The sequence below is a fragment of the Sapajus apella genome, unplaced genomic scaffold (assembly GCF_009761245.1).
Source record: "Sapajus apella isolate SASKATOON/1434 unplaced genomic scaffold, GSC_monkey_1.0 scaffold87, whole genome shotgun sequence".
NCBI lineage: Eukaryota > Metazoa > Chordata > Mammalia > Primates > Cebidae > Sapajus > Sapajus apella.
The window spans coordinates 219,405-245,098 of record NW_022437027.1 but is presented as its reverse complement, the minus strand read 5'-3'; the positions used below and the strand labels follow the sequence as shown (position 1 = coordinate 245,098).

General features: G+C 41.7%; 1 protein-coding gene across 10 annotated transcripts in view; it reads left to right on the top strand.

Annotated features, from left to right (window-relative positions):
- The window catches only part of ALPK1 (alpha kinase 1), a 162,125-nt gene that overhangs the window by 124,358 nt on the left and 12,073 nt on the right, over nucleotides 1-25,694 (top strand). For all 10 annotated transcript variants that reach the window (XM_032254730.1, XM_032254728.1, XM_032254727.1 and 7 more), the window contains 6 exons: nucleotides 7,663-7,861; nucleotides 19,300-19,359; nucleotides 21,021-21,107; nucleotides 21,815-21,891; nucleotides 22,856-22,951; nucleotides 24,412-24,516. In XM_032254730.1, coding sequence (XP_032110621.1) covers nucleotides 7,663-7,861; nucleotides 19,300-19,359; nucleotides 21,021-21,107; nucleotides 21,815-21,891; nucleotides 22,856-22,951; nucleotides 24,412-24,516 — 624 coding nt within the window. The remainder of the gene's footprint in view (nucleotides 1-7,662; nucleotides 7,862-19,299; nucleotides 19,360-21,020; nucleotides 21,108-21,814; nucleotides 21,892-22,855; nucleotides 22,952-24,411; nucleotides 24,517-25,694) is intronic.

Here is a 25,694-nt window from a genome sequence, read left to right as displayed (position 1 = left end):
GCAGGGATGCCAGGTCCTCCAGAATAGGATGCTTCGTTTAGATTTTCCACAATGCTATTGAAGTGCTTATTTTCCTCCTGAAGAGACACAAACAGATGCAAACTTCTGTAAACACTTTAGAAATGAATTCAGTGAGTTTGGCCTCTCAGCAGTGCTCAATAGCTGACAGAAAAATGTCTAATTAGTGCAAGTGGAAATAATAGGGCCACTTGGATTCCTTCCATCCTCCTCCAAGTCTACTTTTCCAAGGAACTCAAAGGCCCTTTTGTCTGGCAGGTCACCCTCTCTCAGGCTTTTGTGCTCCAACCTATTAAGAGTAGAAGGGGGAAAAATAGATTAGGCAATGTTCTCCACTCAAATATATGGCGTGTTCTTGAGGGATGCAGAATGGGGTGTTTGCAGCATCAGTTTACAGGTGCTTGGGGAGGGATTCCTCCATTGGCGATGGCCAAAAGCAATTCGCACACGTGTGCTGAGAGGGCCTCCTTTCAAGATCCAGCTTTCCCTCACCAAGTGCCACAGAACCCTCTCATTTTCCTTTTCCTTTCTCAGTTTCCAGTAACATCAATTCTCGGAGTTGGTGAAGAAAAGAAAGATTGAACAAAATGAGAGGTTTAGCCATTCTCTGAGTAAGCCTTGTAGGTGTTACATGCATGACCCGTTATTTCTGTTTTGCTCTATTGAAAATTCCACTGAAACTCACTTTGGGAGTCTGTCTGTGCCTGTCCATATTTTGTCATACAAAAGAGTGGAAATGAGTGGCTGACCTCTTTCTGTTTTTTTTTTTCCATAGTGTTCCATGTCATTTATTAAGTACTTAAAATCTACCAAGCTCTGTGCTGAGCATTTGACCACACTTCCTCTAATCCTGAAAATAGCACTGCAATGAATATTATCCACATTTCACAGACAACGTCACTGAGAGTAGAGTGGTCAAGTAACCTGCCATGGCAAATAAGTGCTAGAGCTAGGAAACAAACCGAGATACCTGTGGCTTCATCTAGGCATTATATCGCTTTAATCTCTGAAAGTTTTACTTGCATCAATTTTTATATCTTCCATGTCTGTACTGCATATACCTAGTGTTTACTTCACCTTCTTGAACTGTAATGTAGGGGGTCACTTTATATTGATTTCTTTTTCTGTGCAATCTGGGCTTCTTTCATACCTGGTAATTTTTGACTGAATGTTGGATATTGTAAATTTCACCTTCTTGGATTATGAGCATTTCGTGTGCCTACAAATATTCTTGAGCTTTGTTCTCGGACTCAGTCAAGTTAGGAAATAATTTGATCCTTTTGAAGCTTGCTTCTAAGTTATCAGAGTTGGCCAAGAACAGTCATACTTGAAGGCTAATTTTGTCTCCCTCCTGAAGCAATACCTTTCTGAATACCCCACACCCTGCAAATGACAAGACTCTTCTACACTGGGTGATAGAAACACAAGCTGCTTGAGGTCTAAGAAAGGTTTCCTAAGTTCATTTCAGGTGACTCTTTCCCCAGCTTTGGGTGGTTTCCTTACATGCAGAAGCTGATCAGTGTTCTGCGGACGACTCAAAGGGGATCTCTGCAGATCTCTGAACTTGCTTTGTGCAGTATTTTCTTCTGGTACTCCGCCCTGGGAACTCTGGCTACCTTGGCGTCCCCAGACTCTGAGAAGCTCCATCTCATAACTCAGGGAGACCATTTCATAAGGGATGCCACCGGACTTACAAAGTGTCCTTGCAGCTCACTGTGAGTAGTGTCCAGCTATAGTGATCCCCAGCTATCACAAAATCATCATTTGCTCTCATAATACCAACTTTTGCTGGAGAATATCAAAGCACTAAAATTAAAAGCCATCTCCCAGGAAGTTTTCTTTGCTTTCTCTCATTTTTAAACATGTAACAAGGATACTCTTTTCATTTGAAATTTGTTTTTATTTGGCCTTGTCTTCCTTTTCATAGAATTTTCTCATTATAATGAAGGATGTGGAGCCCCTAAAACTGCTGTTTGGGCTCAACAGTGAGTTCAGCCCCAGCTTTAAAGACCCAACTTCTTCCCAGATTAGATTTGATTAGACACTGCTCCGCAGAACCTTGCTCAGGCCACAGGAGAAAAGCAGGTGAACTGATGCTCAAGAGACTTGTGATCCTCAAGTATTGGCAAAGACGTGGAGGAAATGGAACCTGTGCACTGTTGGTGGGCTTGTAAATGGCTCAAACTCTGTGGAAAACAGTATGGAGTTTCCTCAAAAAATTAAAAGTAAAACTCCCATGTGATCAAACAATCCCACTTCTAGGTATATATCCAAAAGAAGTAAAGCAGTGTGTCAAAGAGGTATTTGCACACCTATGTCCATGGGAGCACTATTCACAATGAAAAGAGATGAAGCAACTCAAATGTTCACTGCTGGATGAATGAATAAACAAAATGCGGTATATACATACAATGGAACATTATTCAACCTTAAAAGAGAAGGAAATCCTGCCACATGCCACAATATGGATGGACCTTGAAGATACGCTAAAGGAAGTAAAAAGATCAGTGCTTTATGATTCCACTAATATGAGGTATCTAAAGTGGCCAACCTCATAGAAGCAGAAAGTAATGTTGGAGCTCAGAAAAGCATGCCCCAAAGTATGGTGCTTTGGCATGCTGAGTACTCTGAACTAAAGGAGATTGAAAGATCCCAGAAGAAGCCTCAGAAGCAAGTTTTCTCTGACCTTCTCCTGCCCTCCTGTGTCTCACCCATCTTTTACCACTAAACCAAGTCATAGAAACCACAGAATTCCTCTTCCTCAAGGAACGCTGTAGAAGTTAGAACCCCTCTCCACCAAAGCAAGCCAAAAGACCTGGAAATATTACTCCAACTTCCTTCCTTTCTGTGTAGCAGTTGGTCATAAAAAAACAAACAAACAAACAAAAAACTCTGACCTATCTTGTCTGATAGTACAAGACCGGTACCTGAAAGGAAGGATGCTACACAGAGAGGCTGAGAAAAATCCCACCCGATAGGTCTTGCTGAGTCCCATCACACCTAGTCTATTATCATTACTCCTTCTGTCCAATCATATTTCTACATGGCTGTCTATTCTTTGTCAAATCTATGCATTAAAATGGACAGTTTTTTTCTGGGTCTTTGGGTCTTCATTTCTAAAGGCTCCCATGTAATGTCAAACTTTGATTAAATAAACTTGATATGCTTTATCTTGCTAACCTGTCTTGTGTTATAGGAGTGTCAGCTGTGACCTTTACGACGACAGAGGAAAGGTATCACAGCTCTTCACCCCTACAGTAGAATGGTGGTTGCCAGGAACTGGGGAGAGTGGAAAAAGAGGAGTTGTTGTTTCATGGGTATAAAGTTTTGGATTTGCAAAATGAAAGAGATCTGGAGATCTGTTTTGCAACAATGTGAACATACTTAACACTACTGAAATGTACACTTAAAAAGGGTCAAGATGGTTAATTTTATGATATGCGTTTTTTACCACTATGAAAGAGAGATGCTGGTAACAGTGGCCCGTGCCTGTAATGCCAGCTACTCGGTAACTGAGGTAGCAGGATCACTTGGGCCCAGGAGGATGAGGCTGCAGTAAGCTATATAGATGGTCAGCCACTGCACTCCAGCGTGGGTGACAGAGTGAGACCTTGTCTCTAAAAATTAATTCATTAAAAATAAATAAATAAATAAAAATAAAAGAGAGGGAGACATGAATTCTTGCCTAGCTCTGACTCTTTTGATGTTGTAACTTTGGAAAGTCACTTAACCTCTCACATTCAGCTTCCTTTTCTTGTTTAGATTATAGAGTTACTATAAAATTTAAATGCCATAGTGTGTTTGAATATTTTTCATAGACTAGATGGTGCTACACAAGTGGAAACCATTATTCTCAGTGAGGACAGAGTGGGAAATCACTTCTGGAGAATATCCTGCCTCTGAACATTGCAGCTAGAGTAATTACTGAAGCTTCCCTAAAACTAAAGTAAGATACCAATAAAAATGGAGAGCAAAACTAGAAATCAAGCACGCACTGAAGTGTAACATCAAAAAGAGGGCATTCACGGGCTATCTGAGTACCCACCCTCCAACCAAGGTCCATAGCCATGAGCAGGGAGGCAGGAATGGTGGTGTTCTTTCTAAGCAAAAGCAGAAGGAAGTCTGGCAGTGGCAGAAACAGCAAGTAGTGAAGATAGTAGCTGAAGGCACAAAACAAAGGACTATATCTATGTGTCCTTAGCACAGAAAAGACTCTTGCTGGCCCTTATGAGACACAGCTGGCTACATATAAAACCATCAATTTGCTTTTCCATCTTTGATTTACATTTTGTGAATGTCAAATGACTGACTTTTTTTTTATTTATTTATACATGTTTTTTTGAGACAAAGTCTTTCTCTGTTGCCCAGGCTGGAGTGCAGTGACGCCATCTCGGCTCACTGCAACCTCCACCTCCTGGGTTCAAGTGAGTCTCCTGCCTCAGCCTCCTGAGTAACTGGGATTAAAGGCATGTGCCACCATGCCCAGTTAAATTTTTGTATTTTTAGTTGAGACAGGGTTTCACCATGTTGGCCAGGCTGGTCTTGAAGTTTTGACCTCAAGTGATCCACCCATCTCAGCCTCCCAAAGTGCTGGGATTACAGGCGTGAGACACCACGCCCAGCCAACTGACTTTTTCTCATTTTGAAACTTGTATTTTTCAGACTGATGTTTTATTGACAAACTCAGTAGAAGTTTTGAGCATTGCAATTTTAGTTAGGCTTTTTCTGGTTGGAAGGAACAGAAGCTCAATCAAGTAAACACATAAAAGGGGGTGTGCATTATTTTGAAAATACATGTGGCATACTAAATGAGACATGTAACTCCTAGAATGACACTCATGAAAAGGTGGACTTGCCTTCAGAGCCATTCTTGAATCTTCCCTTGTGTTGCCCATAAACATGGCTTGGCTATACTCTACTTTCTATCCTTCAAAGACAGGCTAATTCTTTCTATGTTTCTTAGTTCAGATTGATACATTTGTTTTTTAAAGCCTGACCACAGAGTCACGAGGGGTCAGGTTATCAGGTAGCTCCTCTCAATCAGGTGGCCTTGATCTGGTGGTTGGGTGGAGAAAAAAGGGTGTCACGGCCAAGTAGAAAAATACACAGCTACCTCAAAGACAGGGGCTGTGGGCACAGCAGTTTCCCTAGAAAGGGTTATCGTCTGCCTTAGGAAGGCTGTTCATTACTTATGTCGGGGTCTTTGGGAGGATCCAATAAACAGTACCTCTCTTCCTCTCCTGGATTCTGAGAATATGGAGAAATAAAAGAGGCAAGCAAGAGATGAAATATTACCTTTGATTCTGATAAAGGGTAAGTTAGAAGATACAGCTTTGTATTAGACATAGGAAATCTGCTAGTGGAATGCAAGAGTTATATAGACTTCTCCATTTAGTCACAGGAATTACAGGGACAAGCAGAATTACTCCATGTAGACTAGACTCCAAGCTTACTAGACAAGACTTAAGATATAGAAAAGTATTGACAAATTCCTGTTTCCTTTAGAGAAAAAAAGGGAGAAGAGAGGTCATACATGGCCACTTTATTCTTCTCAAATTTACCAGTAAGATTAGTCACTTCACCATACATGGAGCAGAGTGGGGAAAGTGATAGAAAGAGGCCGGGGGTGCTATGGTCATTGAGTTCCCTTCACAAGGAAGGAAACATGGAGAGGAGAGAAGATACATTCTCCCCAACAGTTGGCAACTCCATCACAATGAGAGCAATGATTGACTCAGACCAAAAAGATAAATAGAGTAAAAGATTTTATACTCAGGGAACACATTGATAGTTTAAAAGTCTTAACAGTACGCATCAGTTTTAAAAGAGAAATGTTATTGTGCTGGTATTTGGCAGGCATTACCTGATTGATGAAAGCCTGCAGATACAAATATTCTGGAACTGCTGATTATTTTTTGGTATTTATTAATAAAATAGTAAGTATCAGATAATTGACTCAAAGGGGACCCTCTGCAGGTCTCTGAACTTGCTTTATGCAGCTCTTTTGCTCTGGTACTCTGCCCTGTTAACTCGCTACCTGGACCCCTCCAGACTCCCAGCAGCTCCATCCAGCTTTCTAACACAGAGTTAGGACAACAAGGGAGCGAGCGTGTAGGATCTGGATTTGGACCTCCTGTGTTCAAACCCCAGCTCTTAGTCACAGGTCATGTGACCTTGGCATATCACTTGACCTCTCTGCATCTCAGATTTCCTATCCGTAAGATGGGAGTAATAATAGAACCTGCCTCTTAGGATTGCTAGGAGAATTTATTGAGTTAGTGCATATGAATCACCTAGCACTGTGCTTGGCACCTGGTTTTGCCCAGTAAGTGTTAGTACTTAGGATGATGTGGTGATGAAAGCAGTGCTTTGTGTAGCAACATCGTAGTAGGAAAATGGGCAATGCTTACAATGCTTTCTTGGCTTCAAGTGTGAAGAAACATGCTCAGAAAGCACTCAGTATGATTTAGTTTAGCATATGAGGATAACAGTATTTGGGTGATAAACTCATTTATGCTACTGGCTACGTAACCACTAAATCAAAGGTCTTTAGTATAACACCCTAGCAGAGCAAAAGATGATGATGTTTTTCATAAAAACTTGATTGCTTCTTTCTACTTCTCACTCTTTATGTTACACTTTCATTTCATGCTGGTTTTCTTCTTTTTCTTATTTTATTCATTAACTAAACATGATGATATGCACTGTTATCTAAAATTCTGTATTTCTTCCTAATTAAAATGTAGGCAATAAATGAAGCAGTGTCATGAACTAACGTGGAAGTTCTCCCAGATGATGATGACTGAAAGAAGAAAACAGCAGAACAAAATGTTTAGTGTGACGTCACTTATGTATGAGAGAGAGAGATAGGAAGGGAAGGGGAAGGCAAAGCAAGACAATGCTCAATCAATGTCTAAATATAAATAAAAGAATAGCTGTTCTGGAAGGATCTTTTCTCCCACACCATTGTCAAGGAGTGTTGGGGGAGGAGGAGAAGTAAGATTAGATCAAGGGTGGGGAACTATGGGACACTTTTACCCTATATACTTTTGTTGTTGTTGTTATTGTTGAGACAGAGTCTTGCTCTGTCTCCCAGGCTGGAGTGCAGTGGCTGGATCTTGGCTCACTACAACCTCCACCTCCTGTGTTCAAGCGATTCTCCCGCCTCAGCCTCCAGAGTAGCTGGGACTGCAGGCACCCACCACCAGCCCGGCGAATTTTTGTATTCTTAGCAGAGACAGAGTTTCACCATGTCAGCCAGGCTAGTCTCGAACTCCCGGCCTCAAGTGACCACCCGCCTCGGCCTCCTGAAGTGCTGGGTTTACAGGTGTGAGCCACTACACCCCGCTCTAGTTTTTACTATATACTTTAGTATTGTTTGAGTTTTTAACAACAGGAAGTATGCATTTATCGCTTCTATAATTTTATAAACGTAATGGGGAAATGGAATGAAGAAAATACTATTTTATTGCACAATTGAATTGGACTTTTCTATTTTCTTTCTTTTGGTTCAGCCGCCTAATAATTTTTCTCTTCCTCTCTGTGGGTTTTGTTGTTTTAATGAAAATGCCTCCCACGCTAAGCCTGGCCCTCAGCCTGCCAGCGTTTCCGCCTGGCTCACGGTGTTCCACGCTGTTCCTCCAGGCGTCCCTGAGGGCCTCCATCCTCGCGCGGGACTGTGCCGCGGCGGCAGCTATTGTGTTCTTGGTGGACCGGTTCCTGTATGGGCTCGACGTCTCTGGAAAGCTTCTGCAGGTCGCCAAAGGTCTCCACAAGTTGCAGCCCGCCACGCCGATTGCCCCGCAGGTGGTTATTCGCCAGGCTCGAATCTCCATGAACTCAGGTAGGCGTCCTCCTGCTGGCTGTCCCCGCGTCCTCGGTGTCGTCTGGTCTGCGGCTCCCCTTCCTTCCCGAGCTACTTGACCTCCGCGGGACACTCGGGGCACCCGGGCCCTGCGTGCCACCTTTCCGAGCCCGGGGCTCCCCTCCCCCGCCCCTGTGCCCTTCCACCCGCCTCTTTGCCAGCACAAAGGCCCTGGCATAAAGGGTTTCAGAGCCAAAAGCAGTAGAGAAAATTGTGAAAGGGTGTGGAAAATACTAATTGGAGCTTTTGTCTTCTAACAAATCTGTCCTGCTGCTTTCAAACAGGGGTATCTGAATTGCTATACTTCTGACCAAGAGCCTTTAAAAAGCAGATTAGAATTCTACTATTTTCTCTTCGTTCTCCTGTCTCCTTTCTGTAGGGCCACTTGACTAAGCTAACAATGGAGCTGACAAACCCACTGAAGTAATTTGAGGGTTTTTTTCATCATTCAGAACACCGGTACAGTACCTGATTAGGTCTTAAAGTATCTTTTTTTTTTTTTCCTGTCACTTTGAATGAAATGAAAAAGGAGGCTGACATTCTAACTTAAGACGTGGTGTGGAGGAGGGCTGGAGGGGAGGGGGCCTGCTATGCATTACTGCGAAGTCCACTTCCATAGAATTCTTGAAGTATTTAAATTGCTGATCGCCATTAGATTTAGAAACGTGTAGCCTGTTATTCCTGTTTCCAAGACTGAAAAATAAAGGATGAAAAGAGAAGGCAAGTTACCCTTCCCAGAAATGGTACTGGTTCATTTTCTGATTGGTTTTAGCTATTGCTATTATTTTAATAACTCTGGTCTTTAAGAGGTTAAAATCTCTTTACTTCATTTCCTTTGAAAAGGAACTGTACTAGCTATGCTAAATAGGACAATTGCTGAATGCAGAGAGGGACAGAGACAAAAGGACATGGGAGAAATGGGCTAGTGGAGGTTACCTTTTCAAAAGCCCAAGTTCATTTACACTCTTGCAACTGTGCATAAATTGTGCATGTCTTGTTATTTACTATTCTCAAGTAACTCAGGGACAGAGTTGAACTTAGGAAAAATTTCTTCTTTTAAATGTCCCTGATGTAATTTACAGTGTCTGGGATATGAAGGAAACATAACAACTGTTGTTCCTTCTGATGGTGTCAGATGGCAGTGATGTGTGAGCAGGGCGTTCTCTGAGGGGAACAGAGTGGTGAGGGCTGGACGGGGCAGGAAGGGCTCTAATATTGGTTCTCATCAAGAAGAACTTGGAACAGAGTTAATGTAGCATATTTTATGCTATACAGCATTGTTACAGTGTGACATGGAAACTGAGGTCAAATGGGACGTTGACCTCAGGGACATCGATAGCTTTGCTTTTACATGGCCAAACTAATCTTTCAGCTTTCCATTTTTGTTTTGTTTTGTTTCGTTTTTGAGACAGAGCCTTCCTCTGTTGCCTGATCACAGCCCATTGCAGCAATGACTTTCACGGCTCAGGTGAAGCATCACCTCAGCCTCCTAAGTAGCTGAGACTGTAGGCATGCGCCACCACACCGAGCTAATTTTTGTATTTTTATAAAGACAGGGTTTTGCCATGTTACCCAGGCTGGTCTCAAACTCCTGCCCTCAGGTCATCCACAGGCCTCGGCCTTCCAAAGTGCTGGGATTACGGATGTAAGCTGCCATGCCTGACGAGGTTTCCTTTTTAAAATTTTGTTTTAGGAGGGTTTTTAAAATAATTTCTCTCAAGGTTCTAACCAGGGGGTATATCAGTTTTCTCCTGACAATGAGAAAGCCTTGGTATGATCAGGATGAATAGGATGCTCCTTTGCTCACAGCATCCTGTGTCTAACATGAAGGTCCTGGATCTCTTCCCCTAATAGTTGGGGTTGTATTTTCCTCAAAGACACTATTAGAAGTGCCATAGGAAGACAAATACAGCCTCAGAGTTAAATCTTCTCACGTAAACGTCTACCCCAAAATACCTGGAGCTTCCACCTACACTGGGTATCTCAGATGGAGAGAAGGACCAGGGCTTAGAGCAGAGATGGTTTCGGGGCAACAGAAGAAGATTTGCTGAAAGGAGGCTCTCAGGCCCAGCACTTAGGAATCGTCGTGGGATGGAGAAGTGAAAGAGATTATATAATATTGTAAGGGTTAAGAAAGAAAAACAAAGGTAATATGAGAGGACAGCAGTCTTGCTATTATCCTTCTGATCCAGCACTTCCTGGTATCCACCACTGGATTCCACCCAGCAGCAAGAGAAGGCTGACAGGGCCTGCTCACCTCACTCTTGCCTGAAATTAGGAGACAAAACCTTTCCAACCACAGTAACAGATAAAGACTTAGATTTCCAATTCCATCAACATGGAGGACTGAGCAAGTGCAGAATCTTCTCCCATTACCAATACATAAACATGGCAAATTAAAGATTTGTAGGTATCTGAAACATAAAAGGTATTTAAAGTCACAGCAGTAGACTACCGCTTCTGACACATAGCCAAAGGCGCTTACACTTGAACAAAGTCCTCAAGGGAAGGTGCTGTCATTTTAATCCCTGTGCAGAGATGAGAGACAGTTGCCCACATAAGAAGCAAAATATTTGCATCAAGCTGGAATTCTTAAAGGTTTGCACAGGCTATAAAAGGAGACTGAACAATCAGTCTCACCAGCCTGCCCAGAGAATTTACAAGGAGGCTTGCTCTCTGTCCAAGCTCTGGGATGGAGGGGGAAAAAAAAAAGACTGGCCAGGTGGGGTGGCTCACGCCTATAATCCCAGCACTTTGGGAGGCCGAGGCGGGTGGATCACAAGGTCAAGAGATTGAGACCTTCCTAGTCAACATGGTGAAACCCCGTCTCTACTAAAAATACAAAAATTAGCTGGGCATGGTGGTGTGTGCCTGTAGTCCCAGCTACTCAGGAGGCTGAGGCAGAAGAATTGCTTGAACTCAGGAGGCAGAGGTTTCGGTGAGCCGAGATCACGCCATTGCACTCCAGCCTGGGTAACAAGAGTGAAACTCCATCTCAAAAAAAAAAAAAAAAAAAAACTCCCTCCTAAAATAAAAGTCTCAACTCTGCCAAATTTGAGCGTAAAGTCTGAATTTATTTTGCCCACAAAGCAGGAAACCCGCTATCAAATAATTAAGAAAAAAGTTGTTCAAGACTGAAATTTCTAGGCCTCAGGCGATCAAATGCAAAACTATGCTCTAAAGAAATGTCTGCTCCCCAGAGCCATGGGAATCTCAAAGGAAAATATTTTTGGCTAAAGATGACCTTACATTAAAATTTATAAGCAACAGGCTTGGTGGCTTACACCTATAATCCCAGCATTTTGGGAGTCCAAGGCAGGTGGATGACCTGAGGTCAGGAGTTTGAGACCAGCCTGGCCTACATGGTGAAACCTCATCTCTATTGAAAATTTTAAAAAATTAGCCAAGTGTGGTGACAGGCATCTGTAACCCCAGCTACTTGGGAGGCTGACGCAAGAAAATTGCTTGAACCCAGGAGGCAGAGGTTGCAGTGAGCCAAGATCATGCCATTGCACTCCAGCCTCCTGAAGGTGACAGAGTAAGACACTGTCTCAAAAAAAAAAAAAAAAAAGAGAGAGAAAGTTATAGTAATTGATGGGGAATTCCGCACAAAACAGACAGAGCATACAAGTTTGTTTTCATATAGACAGGACACAAGAATTCAACCATAAAACCATGGCTGAAGAGCACAGAACGCCCAGCAGCCCTCCCAGTTGGTGAGATAAGCTTTTGGCATTTCACATGCTAATAAGGGTGCCCAACTGCCAGCCACCAGACTGCTTCAATGGGGTGAATGAGATAAAATAAATCCTTCAAAAAATGAAGTAGAAAACAAAGATATAAAAATGCAAGCATAATGTATTTATCAGCTTCAAGAGTTATAAAATTATTTTGGCAAATGATAATAAAATTTTCTAAATGCCCACTCAGTTTTTCACTTAATCTCGATTCAGGCCAGCCACAACAAAACACAAATAGTAGTGCTCCTGCATACTGCTCCCCAAACTTCTGTGTATCTCTGAATCCCCTAGAGCTCTTTATTAAAATGCAGATTCTGATTCAGTAGGTCTCTGGTAGGGCCTGAGATGCTGCTGTTCTGTGAACCTTGCTTGACTAGCAAGGAATGATCTGAAGATTCTAACCGTGTGCCTGGCTGCCCACCTGGGACAAATGACCACTAACAACCTTAAAATCAAGGTACATTTTCTAGGGCCGGTTTTTCAGATGTTCCAACCACATAACCAACCTACCAGAAATGTACTCCTGCAAAAGCATTAACTAACAGTGGGGGAGAAAATTGTGGAACTGGAAACTGAATTTAAAATGTTAAGGATGAAGCATAGAGAGCTAAGTAGATGAACAAAGAGAAGTTTAAAAAACTCAAAGAGATTGAAAAAAACATAGAAGCATAGGAAGATTTCTAGCAGGACTGACTAGACTCAGAATTGGAGAAATTATGTCTTTACACTGAAGAAATATATCTAGCCTTGGGCAAAAAATTTTAGGCCAGGCATGGTGACTCACACCTGTAATCCCAGGATTTTAGGAGGCCAAGGCAGAAATCACATGAGCTCAGGAGTTCAAGACCAGCCTGGGCAACAAAGGGAGATCTCATCTCCAAAAACAAAAACAAAAACAAAATTAGCCAGATGTGGTGACATGTATCTGTAGTCTCAGCTACTCCAGAGGCTAAGGTGGGAGGATCTCTTAAGCCCCGGAAGTTGAAACTGCAGTGAGCCAAGATTGCACCACTGCACTCCAGCCTGGGTGAGAAACGAAGATCCTATAAAAAAAAAAAAAAAAAAAAAAAAAGTTAAAGAAATTTACATCTAGACCATACTTAGTATGACAAACTATAGAAAATCAAACAATAAGAAAGTCTTAAAGAAACAGACAGAAAAGACAGATTAATATAGCAAGTATAGTTAGACTAACAAAAAGTATCAATAATAAGAGTTCAGAAAGAAACAGAATCTGCAAAAAACTGAAAGGAAATAGGTTTTGACTTAGGATTTTATACCTAGCAAAACTACCACTCAAAAGTAAGAATAAAATAGACATTTTCAGACCTGATAGACTAAAAATGTGAATTATTCTCAAGACAGCTCTCTGTCATTCACATACACACTAAAGGATGCATTTTTCTAAGGAGAAATTTAACCTAGAAAGATGAAGTGGAGATTGAAAAAAGATGATGACTAAAGAATGTAGTAAATACATTAGTTCATAAAAGATTAAAATAAAAGAAAATTATACGGCAATATCACTTACACAATTTATAAGATGCAAAAAAATCTTAAAATATTACCAAATTGACCAACATTGTATTAAATTAATAATAAGCTACAATCAAGGAGAGTTTATTCCAGATATATAATGGTAGTGGGTTTTGTTTTGCTTTTTGAGACACCATCTCACTCTGTCACCCAGGCTAGAGTGCAATGGAGCAATCATTGATCACTGCAGCCTCAACATCCCAGGCCCAAGCAATCCTTCCACTTTAGCCTCCCAGGTAACTGGGACTACAGGTATGCACCACCATGCCCAGCTAACTATTTTATTTTCAGTAGAGACAAGCTCTCTCTGTGTTGCCCAGGCTGGTCTTGAATTCCTGGATTCAAGTGATCCTCCTGCCTTAGCTTCCCAAAGTACTGGGATTACAGGCATGAGCCACTGTGTCTGGCTGACAGTTAAATATTTTTAAATCTATTCATTTAGTTCACCACATGCACAGAATAAAGAAGAAAAACTACGTGTTCACCTAAATAGATTTTTTAAAGTTAATAAAAATTATAACCTATTTAGGTTTAAAATGCAAACTAGGGATAGAAATGGAATCTGGTGACAGAAACCACACAGTAATTTGAACAAAGAAAGTTTGATACAAAGATTTACTATTTCAGGGGTTTAGAGTAATGAAGCCTTGGCTAGTGAAAAGTAAAGAGAACTCTAAAGAATGCAGGATAGCAATTATAGCTATAGCTGCTATTCCCTGGACTAAGCTAGAACATCTTAAAAAGAGCCCTTGGCCCTCATACCTACGCACACCATGGCTGAGATCAACACCTGTTGGAGAAGGCACAGCTATGGCTCACCGCATGGCAGAGTAGTCACCAAGGTTCCATGCTGGCGGAACTCCCTGGAAATCCACCTTCTGAGTGTTGGAGGAAGCTGTCCACGGGGAGGCGCTGTGCCTTGGAACTCACCACAAAGCTACGTTTACAGAGCACCAGGGGAATCCGGTCACTGGAGGATCCTCACTGGCAGCACTCCACCGTGAAGTCAGCTGAGAGGACTGACTGCTGGGTTCTGCTGACCTCTGTACGCCGAGGAGACAGATGCTACACAAGTCACCTATGTTGCAGGAGCAGTCAGGCACAGGGAAAGCTGTGATAGGAGTCAGGCGCTGAGGAAGAGGTACCCGCGGTAGCCTGGCCAGAGAAGTACACCAAGTTAGGAACAGGAGCACCCTCCCCATGCAGTGTCCTTCCACACTTGATGACAAGGCTTACCGTCCTGCCAGATGGTAAAGGAGAAATGTTTGCCAGGTCCATCCCCATAATTACAAAGCAGGTATTGAAGAACTGGAACTGAAAGATAAGTTGATGTTTGCTTTGGAGCTGAAAAATGGTGTTTCTCCCTGCATAGGAGGGAACTTTTTTAAGCTGATAAAAGGAAGCAACTGAAAGCCTCCAACAAAACCAATGATGAAAAATTATAATTCCTTTTAAAGTCAGGTCGAGTAAAAAAAAAAAGTACCTCATTACTGCTTCTATTTGATACTTCCCTGGAGGTCCTCTCAAGGCAATACGAAAAGGAAAATAAACAAAACACATAAGGCTAAAAATGAATAAACAAAAAACAGTATTATTTACAGACAATATGGCTGCCCACATAGAATATTCCACAGATGGTTAGAATTAAGAAGTTCAGCAAGGTTGGTGAATACAAACTCAATATTTTTTAAATGTCCATTCTTATTTAGCAACAAAGCCTAATTAGACATATGTCTTTTAAGAATAGAGTTGCTTTGATAAAATTTATTCATGTAGGTATTTCATTTGATGTCTCTCTTTTTAAATATATTGATATGAATAAATTTAATTAGACTGTAAGCCATGATTTCAGATACTAATTTTCTTTTATTCTCTCTTTCTCTGTCTTTCTTTTTTTGGACAAATATGTGTGGAAAGCCTGCTATGTACCAACCATTGCATTAGGCCTTTAGGATAGCTATAAAGATGATCGAGATATGATTCATGATCTTCAAGTGGTTCAAGTTGGGGGAAAAGACAAAACAATTAAAAAAATTAAAATAGCAAAACAATTAGGTTTTTAAAACAGAGAGGGATTTAGAAAGAGAGGCAGGAAAAGAGAAAGAAAGGCAGAAGGGAAAGAAGGAGGAAAGGACAGATGAAAGGAAAGGGGGATCCCGAGATAAAGGGAGGCAGGACAGCAACTTTAAAAATTGGTAAGGGAGGGAGACAAGATGAGAAGCTCTAAAAACTGCACGTTTTACTTTATGCTGCGTGTTTCCTTCTCTGATGACAGAAAGAGAATGTGAGGAAAGAAAATCGTGCATAGCTAAAAATGGTCCCCTACAAACATATCATGTTGACAACTAATCTGAAATAGTGGTATCTCTGGGGAGCAGTTTAGCACTGGTGTTTGGACTTTAATGGCAGGCTGCCTTGGTTCATATCTTTTGTGATGATACGTAGCCTCTGTAAAGCCCATTTCTTTATTTGTGAAATGAAGACAATAGAGTGCTTACATGTCATTTAGAACAATTCCCATCCATAGTAAACACTTAATAAATGGTAGCTCTTATTGTTATTGTTATTACTATTTTAACATTGAAGACAGGGGCTCTGTCTTGTTCACCATTCCATCTCCAGCTCTTAGCACAGTCCCGGGCATGATTCAAACATATGTTGGATGAATGACAAATATTATTGAGCATTTGCCCTGTTCCAAGCATTGTTAAGAGTTACATGGGACAAGGCACTGAACAAAACGGACAAAACCTCCTACCGTCTTGGAATTTACATTCTACTGGGGAGATCCAGGCAATGAGCAAATAATTAAAATATACAGTGTGTCTTATGGCAATAAATGACAAAGGAAAATAAAGCAGAGAAGGTGCAAAGGGGGGCAGTATTTTGGTTATCATTTGCTTTACAACAAGCCACTCCCCCAAAGTTACTGTCCTAAAACAATTTAATCATAGTTCATATTCTGGCTACAACAATACACATCCCTCTCATGTACAAAATACACCCGCTCCGTTCTCAGAGCCACATGCCATTAAGGGTTCTTAAGGGTTCCAGTTCAAAGCTTGAGATCTTACCCTCTGAAGTAGGTTTAGGGACAAACAAGTCTTCTCTCAGGTGCTTCTTCTGGGGGTACAGAGAATTGTGAACTAAAAGACGAGTTATCTACCGTCCAGCACAACTGGCATGCAATGGGGACACAGGAAATGATCATTTCAATACGCGCTCCTGTGCAAAAGGGGGAGAAAGGAGAGTCATGCAACAATCACTGTTCATATTCAGCCAGGCATATATCCGAAGTATTCCTGATGTGGGGACAATAATTATTTCTTGATTAGGGCTCACTTTTTCCCTCTCTCTCTCTCACCCAGGCTGGAGTGCAATGGCATAATCTCAGCTCACTGCAACCTCTGCCTCAAGACAGGTTCAAGCAATTTTCTGTCTCAGCTTCCCAAGTAGCTGAGATTACAGGTGCATGCCACTATGCCCGGCTACTTTTTGTATTTTTAGTAGAGACGGGGTTTCACCATATTGGTCAGGCTGGCCTTGAACTCCTGACCTCAGGTGATCCATCCGCCTTGGTCTCCCAAAGTGCTAGGGTTACAGATGTGAGCCACAGTGCCCGGCCCATAAAATATTTTTTATGAAAACATCTCAGCCTGCTCCATGCCTATGGAAAGTTGGACTCCCAGATGTCCCTTTTCATTTTGAACTGTCTGTGCCCTTCTTAGATCAAGCTGGTATAATTCTTTAAATACTTTCTAGCTTTTTAACATACTAAATTAGAAGAAAGAAACCCATGCCTACATTTGTCTCTGAGTGCTACTTTTCGGCTGCAAGCCAGAGGGATGCAGGACAGCACCTTTAAGATTCTCAGAAACTCTTTCTCTTGGCCCCCAGGTCTGAGGTCTTAACAAAGGGTTTTACAGCCACGCCCTTCATTTGATCTTGACCCTAAGGTCACATTTTACTGACAGTGCCCTGAATTTGACCTTTGCCCCAGGTTTTAACTTTTTATTTTCAGAATGTCTTGCTGTCTGGAAGGACTATTCTGGGCCTTCTCTGTTTTCCCTAAGTCTTGCTTAAAAATGGAATACAGCAGTGCCCCCTTATTCCTGGGGGATACATTCTAAAACCCCAGTAGATGCCCAAACCCAGTTGCCATTAATCAGGACACATTTCTGTTTATGTCTTCTACCCACAGATTTAGTGCCTTTTCCATCTTAACTAAGCACCTATCACGCACTATAGCCAAGTGTTTGCAGTTTGAGAGGTGACAACAAAACTAGCAGATTTCCTTTCCTTCTTCACCACTTTTGGATAGAACATCCATCCTTATCATAGATCTTAGCAACCTTGGCATCTGAATTTTTTCCTAATTGCCAACATCACTACTCCTGCCCTTTGGGGTCATTGTTAAGTAAAAGAAGGGTGACTTGAACACAAACACTGCATTACCTGACAGTCGATCTGATCATCGAGAGGGCTGCTACGTGACTAATGGGTGGTCATCATAGACAGCACGGATCCTCTGGACAAAGGGACGGTTCATGTCCCAGGCAGGATGAGACTTCATCACACTACTCAGAATGGCACGCAATTTAAAACTTATGAATTGTTTATTCCTGGAATTTTCCTTTTAATATTTTTGGACTGCAGTTGACTGCTGGTAACTGAAACTGCAGAAAGGGAAACTGGGGACAGACGGAACTACTGTAGTTCCTTCTTTAGGTTATCACTTTCTTCCTGTACTTTACCTTGGGTAACTAAAAGATATACACTTTGTCACTTTCAATATTCTTCCTGGGTATCTCCTTAGCTAGACACCAAGTCCACTGGTTACATTTTGCTGCATTCCACATTACTCCTGGAGACCATGTTGCCAAACTTTACAACACTCTGTAATGTCTGTTCCCTTTCTCAAACTTCCAGGGACAAGCTGGGATAGCTAGAGGGCCTGGCATGGTCTCATTCCACACAGTAGGCATTTGGTACTGGCTTCCAGCTAAGAGCCCAGAGGTGGCATCAGAGGAGGGCCTCAGTTCTCCTCTGCATGGGCCTCTCCATGTGGCGGCCTCAGCTTCCTCAGAGGATTGGGCTGAGGAAGGAAAGGCAAAAGGTATAGATCGCTTAACACCCAGACTTCTCCCACATTCCGTTGGCCAAAACAGGTCACAGGGCCAGTTGTGTTCAAGGTGAGGGGACATAAGCTCTAGATTCCACTTCTTCGTGGAAAAAATGACCAGGTCATCGTTGCAAAAGAGCGTGAAGGATGGAATATATTGGTGTGGTCTTTTTTTACAATCTGCCACAGCCAGAGTGTCTATGTATGTAATTTAAAATAAGATGGTCAGGGAGGCCTTCGGAGACAGCGACATTTGGGCAAAGACCTGAAGAAGAGAGGGAGCCTTGCAGATATTTGGGATGAAAGCATTACAGACTGAAATAATGTTAAATACAAAAACTCTGATGTGGGAATGAGCTTTGTCTAATCTAGGGATGATAAGGAGGCCACGGGGACTGAAGTAGAGGGTGAAGAAGGAATGAAAAAGTTGTTAGAGGTGAGGTCAAAAAAGTCATGGAAGCCAGATCACGGAGGGCTTAGGGACACCTGGAAAAAGGAATGTTTGATTGAAAGGGTGAATAATTGTGTTTCCAAAAGGTGTCCATAGAATGGGCCCTTCCTATGTGGTAGTAACAAAAAATAAGTAAAAACTTGAGAAAGAATCTCCTCACTCCCCACCTCTAAATTCCTTCCTGATGATTCTATAACTAGTTCCTGTCCATAGGGAACCCTCTTCCACTTCTTGAAATAACTTTCACAGGGAGGCGGCACAGCCTGTTGCAAAAGTTTGCCTGTCCTCCTCAAGGCCTGCTTTGCGTGAATGCATTATCACATACATATGAGTCTAATTGCCATTTCAGATACCCTCCAGATTCCCACCTTACCAACTTCTGAAATCTTCATCTTTCTTTTTCAGTTTTACAGATGATGTTGTCACTGATTTTAAATTATGTAATGGAATGTCTCCAAGGGGGGTTACAGCTCCTGTTGCCGTGTACCAGTCTTAGAGCATGAACAACTTGTGATCGTTAAGTGCATGTTCAAAGCTAATTGTGTGACATTTGTTTGCTGCTTTTCAGGAAAACTTTTAAAAGCAGAGTATATCCTGAGCAGTCTAATAAGCAACAATGGAGCAACGGGTGAGTACTTTCTTATCTTCACAATGCCCTTTACCTCAGCCCCAAACAGCACACGCATCTAATAACAGCTTAGTGACTTAATGGTTACTATACATTACATGTTCCCGGAGCTATCTGGGACTGGCTCTGCCACTCATGAATGAAGAGGCGTTGATCAAGCAGCTTATGACTCTGTGTCTCTGTTTTCTCTAAGTTAAAAACAAAACAAAACAAAACAAAGACAAGGAATCTACTATTGGCTTGCTTCCTTGCAGTGTAAGTTATCTAATGGACAGTCCTGTCAAGGCAGGGAACTCTTGCGGGCCTCAGAAAGTGAATCAATAGCAGCTTTTAAGCAAAATTGTGATGGAAAATAAAAGCTTCTAAGTTCGGAAGAGTTCGCTTTGGCTTTATCAATTTAAATGGTTCAGAAAATAGATTTGATTTTGGTATATAAGAACTTAAATAAAAACTTGTTTCAAAATGGATTTTCTTTCAATATTTAATTATACATGAAAGGAAGCAAATCCTAATAGTTGGGTAACAAATAACTTAAGCCTTCAGATATCTTGTCTGAATTTCTGGGCATTTAAGTTAGCAAGTTTACCAATAAGTTGAGCACAATTTCCATTGGACTTTAAACGCAGCATTCTTTGGATGTGAGGTCTCAGACTTCTTGAAATTTGTGGACATTTCTAGTGGGAAGACAGTTTGGAATCCAAATGTTAACCACACACCCCTCATTTGTGGCCACCATCACTAAACTACAATATACACTCTTGCCATCAACTGCACATACACACACTAACACAAGGATTACAGGCTAGGAAGAAAATAAATATTCTCTGATGTGATGGAGAGTAGTGAGGGGCAGTAAAGAGTCTGCCTCTATTTTTGATGTTTGACCACAGACAGCTTTCAGGTCTTTTTTACTTTTGCCTCACACTGGACAGGCCGATTAAAACAAACAAACAAACAAACAAAAACCCATTCATCCACACACCCAAACCCAGCTTACAGGAAGCTTTACCCAGCCCCACACCCCAATCACAATGAAAAGCAAAGCCACTCACTACTCCTTGCCTGAGTCAAAGGACCAGCTTGAGCGCTGGCCTGACTTATCCTAGAAAGTCTCATTATGTGAGCAGTAAATCGTCTCATACTCTCTTGGTACATATGTGGAGTCATCAGTTTTGACATCCAAACCAACCTTCTGCAGATGGGATCCATCTCATCCTCTGCAAGGCAACCACAAGACAGTGGGGTTAACAGTGTAGAAAAATTAATCTGTGTAGGCCTTTGAGGAAAAGCACTGAGGCTGAGACCTGAAGGAGAAGGATCTGGCCTCTTAAGTAGAAAGAGGAAAGATGATCCCAAGCAGAGCTAGCGGTCAGTGCAGTTGCCACGAAGCAAGAGGCCAGTCCTATTATAAGGAAGCAAAATAAAGCTAGAGTGGACAGAGAGTAAGTTGGGGGGGGCAGGGGAACTGGAGACCAGATAGGAGTCAGTTTCTGCAGAGCCTTAGGCTACAGCAAGAAGTTTGAACCTGGTTCTAAATGTAGGGACGACATTGTCTTTCAATTTGATGCCACATGTACTCATGAAGGCTTCCATGAAAATAGCTTCACTTTACAAGGCCATATCTCTAATAATTCAAGGCAATTTCCTCTCTTTTATTTTAGGTACCTGGCTGTACAGAAATGAAAGTGACAAGGTCCTGGTGCAGTCGGTCTGTATACAGATCAGAGGGCAGATTCTGCAAAAGCTAGGTACCATCATCTAACGCTTGCGCCTCTCAAGGCTCATTTGCAAAGCCTGGCTGCACTGTATCACTGCAGAATTTTCTCCTTTTATCTAACTAAAATTGTCCATCTCCACTTGCCTGAATTTCCTCATCAAAAAGAGAACGGGATTTAAGATCCTAGGAGTGTCACGAATATTAATAAAATGGGTTTTTTTCTAGTGAGTTTGGTTAGAGGGGTCCACAGTTGTATATTATGATGTTAACTCCCGAGTTCGTAGTGTTATTTCTAGCATCTGACTTGGTTCAGCAGGACTCCGTGTGACATGGTGGCACCTTAGACCATACCTACCCTGACACTATACTCGTTCATTCCTTAAGGTATTCATGAATTTTTCAAGTTTATAGAATCCTAATATACTTTAGAAGCCAGAATAAGGGCTTGAGAAATTGTAACAGGAGGTGGTAATTATTATTCTTGTAAAAAACTGAGATAACTATGTACATATATTACACATATTATATATACAAATACATAATAATTCTGTTTCCCAGTGAAATGGAGAAATTGTCTGCATTACAACAACTGGAAAAACATTGCTGCCTCAATCTACTCTAGGCCTGAGTTTTCCTAACAGGATCTAAAGAGTCTTCTTTCTGTATTAGTTTTCAAAGATATTCCCTCATATAAGAGCATAGACACCAGCTGATCCTCCCCCGTCCTTTCTTTTTCAGGAATGTGGTACGAAGCAGCAGAGTTAATATGGGCCTCCATTGTGGGATATTTGGCACTTCCTCAGCCAGATAAAAAGGTGGTTTGTCTAGTGCTTCTTTTTCTCCTTTCCTGTATTTGTCTTTGGATGTTATCTCTTTATGACACAATTCCATTTATCATATATGAATTTCATCTGTCTTATTTTTATTTATTTTTCATGAGCATAAGACCGGGTACAGTTCGTAACTTCCCTCTGTGTCTTGCCTCATCCTCACTCATAGCTAGACTCTTGGCGTATTGATGGTGTTTTTATAATCATTTATAGCTGTCCATTTATATGTTTATCTCTGTTCATCCATTCGTTTATCTGTTTTATCATATATTTAGCCCTTACTTGATTGCATAGCAAAGTTTAGATGGCCAAGTTGCTTATATGTAAAATCATTTTTCTTGAGTAGCAAAGACAATTAATTGTTTATGTAGCATCCTTATTCAAGAAATTAAGAAATGTCATCTGCCTTCCCACTTAACATTTTCATTTTCTGGAATTCTGTGGGACTAGTCTCATTATCTGAAGCATCCAGTTATAACATTTCCCTGAGCTGTGTAAGCAGTGTTGCTGTCTACAATCCTTTTACAATACAGACTGTGATATGAACTCTTCCTTGGGCCAGTCATTCAGGCCAGGCTGTAGGGATAAGTTAGTGTTGATGATCCAGTGAAACCCAACTGAGAAGTAGCTGTGTTTACATTAGGCCCATGTGCCCTAGGATGTGTTGATCTTTCAAGCTCTGTGGCAGCCAATTTAAAAGTATCTCCAAGTCAGGCTATTAATTACTACACAATGCATATGTATGTCAAAATGTCACATGGTAGTCCATAAACATGTACAATTATTGTATGTTGATTTTTTTAAAATAGTATCTCCAACGTCAAAGTAATAAAATAATAATAGGCAAATAGTTCATAAGGAGGGATAATCATTGCCTTTAGGGCATGAGACGAGGGCAGTAATCCACCATGAATCCTCAACCTGTGATTTGTTTCTGTTTTTTTTACAGGGCCTCTCCACGTCGCTAGGCATATTGGCAGACATCTTTGTTTCCATGAGCAAGAATGATTATGAAAAGTTTAAAAATAATCCACAAATTAATTTGGTAATTATCATATGTCAAAAACACGACATGGAGTGGCATCACCTGTAAAACTGTCAACTGTGTTCTTGGTGGTTGGTTACTGGATGTCTTTCTCAGGAGACTGGGGGTCAGGGATCTCAGTGCTGCCCCTCCTAGACAAATGGGAGGAATCCTGGAGAGGGCTCCTAATTGGCTTTATTATCCCAGCACCTAATGCCGTACCAGACACTGAGAGGGTGCTCAGAAAGTTACTGGTGAATGAATGAATGGATATCAACAAAATGATTTTGAGCCCCACTTCTTTCCTTTCAAAGTATCACAAAATTCAGTTTCCAAGTTTGGGCCATCTTGATGATAAGGGGTAATAACAGTAAAATTTCATAATCATCCTCTTTCCAAATCAGAGCATTAGTCCCTTGTTCCAGGCTCTCATCCTTGATAATGACTGCTAATTTTTAAATATCACTTCACAACTCAAGAAAAGTGTATGTATATCCACATAAAACCCTATGAGGAGGGTAGAGCAAAGTGTATCAGTCATTTTAGAGAAAAATAAAATGCAGTGTAGAGAAACTAACCTCTGTAGTTTACACAACCAGTAAGAGAGAGAACTGGGAGCCGAGCCCAGGTCTCTGACCAGCCCAGAGAAGCGGCAAGGATGTTCTACTGCTCTTCACACTGTGCTGAAATTGCGTTTTTATCATCATCTATATTGCCATTTTCATGAAAGACCCCAATCACAGTGGTCACCATACTCAATACTAATTAGTGTAGTCAAAGAACACATACAGCCTGCTGATGGTAATCTAAATCTAAGATGTTGCTTTTTCTGTTTGAGCAAAACAGGAGGATCATGTTCCCTTGTTCACCGAAATTATCCCTGGGGACTGTTTAAAATTGCAAACTTCTTTCCCATCCCGGACCTCCCTAACCCCTTCTCCACTTTCTCTCCAGAACACTTGTCAGCATCTCAAATACTACGCGCTCTACTTGTTTTGCGTATTGACTGATCCCTCCCCCGCAACAGAAAGTAAGCGCCTTGCAGGCTCATTGTCTGCTATTTCCCCTGAGTCTAGAACAGGCCCTGGCATGTGGAGGTACGCTATACATATTTATAGAATTAATAAGTGAATCCTAATTGCTGTGAAATCATCAACTAAAGGGCTCTTTGCCAAAAGCAGTGCAGAAATCAATTAATCTGGCTGCAAAATGTGCAGAGTTCCTTTGAACAAAGAACTGCCACCGTCCTCCAAAGAAGCTCACTCAAATTATTTTGCACAGGTGTGTGGCTGCTGGGGAAAAGGAAAGTCAACACCCTGTGGTCTTTAGACCCACTTACTCTTTCTTGACACTGTTCTGAATGAATTGCAGTGAGGAGTCCCTTGAAATCATGAAAGAAAAGCAAAACAATTTCATAGCCTGTTTTTTGCGCATCGATAATGAATTATCACCATTCCACTTTGCCTCTCATTTTCTCACAGAGCCTGATAAAGGAGTTTGACCACCATTTGCTGTCCGCTGCAGAAGCCTGCAAGCTGGCAGCTGCCTTCAGTGCCTACACGCCGCTCTTCGTGCTCACAGCTGTGGTAAACAGAATGCAATCCCTCCTCAAACCCCCATAGGACCTCCCCCCAGGGTGCTTTCTGATGTAACCAGTGAGAAGGGAAAGGTTTAACCTTCAAATAGTCTTTGCGTCTCATCAGTGGCAGTTGTGTTAAGACTCCACACCACATATGGAAAAATGTTATTGGTCAGAGTGGTGACGGCCTGCTAGGAGCTAAATTAATTCAGCCCAAAGATAGAATGTTGCCTGTTGTGAAGCGATGGTTCCCAAGCCTGAGTGCACATCAAAATCACCTAAGGAAACTTCTCAAAATACCTATTCCTGCCAGGCATGGTGGCTCATGCCTGTAACCCCAACACTTTGGGAGGCCAAGGTAGGAGGATGGGTTGAGCCCAAAAGTTCAAGACCAGCCTGAACAACAAGGTGAGACCTTGTCTCTACAAAAAAATACAAACTAAAAATTGGCCAGGTGTGATGGCTCGTGCCTATAGTCCCAGCTACTAGGGAGGCTGGGGTGGGAGGATCACCTGAGCCCGTAAAGTTGAGGTTGCAATGAGCTGAGATTGCACTACTGCACTCCAGCCTGGGTAACAGAGCAAGACACTGAAAAAACAAGGAAGGAAGGAAGGAAGGGAGGGAGGGAGGGAGGGAGGGAGGGAGGGAGGGAAGGAAGGGAAAGGAAGGGAAGGGAAGGGAAGGGAAGGGAAGGGAGGGAGGGAGGGAGGGAGAAGAAAGAAAGAAAAGGAAGGAAGGAAGGAAAGAAAGAAAGAGAAAGAAAGAAAAAGAAAGAAAGAAAGAGAAAGAAAGAAAGAAAGAAAGAAAGAAGAAAGAAAGAAAAGAAAGAAGAAAGAAAAGAAAACTACCCATTTCTGAACTCTACCCTAGATCCACTAAATGCAAATCTCTGGGGTTGGTACCCCAAAATCTTTAATTTTGGAATATTGCCTAGGTGATTCAAATGCACAGGTGCATTTGGAAACCAATGCCCTATTGCTTCGACTATTAAATGAATGATGTATTCATCAACTTATATCCATTTCCATGGATAGGCTCTGTTAAAACTAACAACAGCAACAACAACAAGCCTATCATCTTTAATCAAAATGTATCGGGGATACAACAGGATGGTAATTGAAGCAAATATCTTACTCCTTTATGCCAGCCAATTGCTTACATCCAGGTCCCTTCTGATTCACCAAA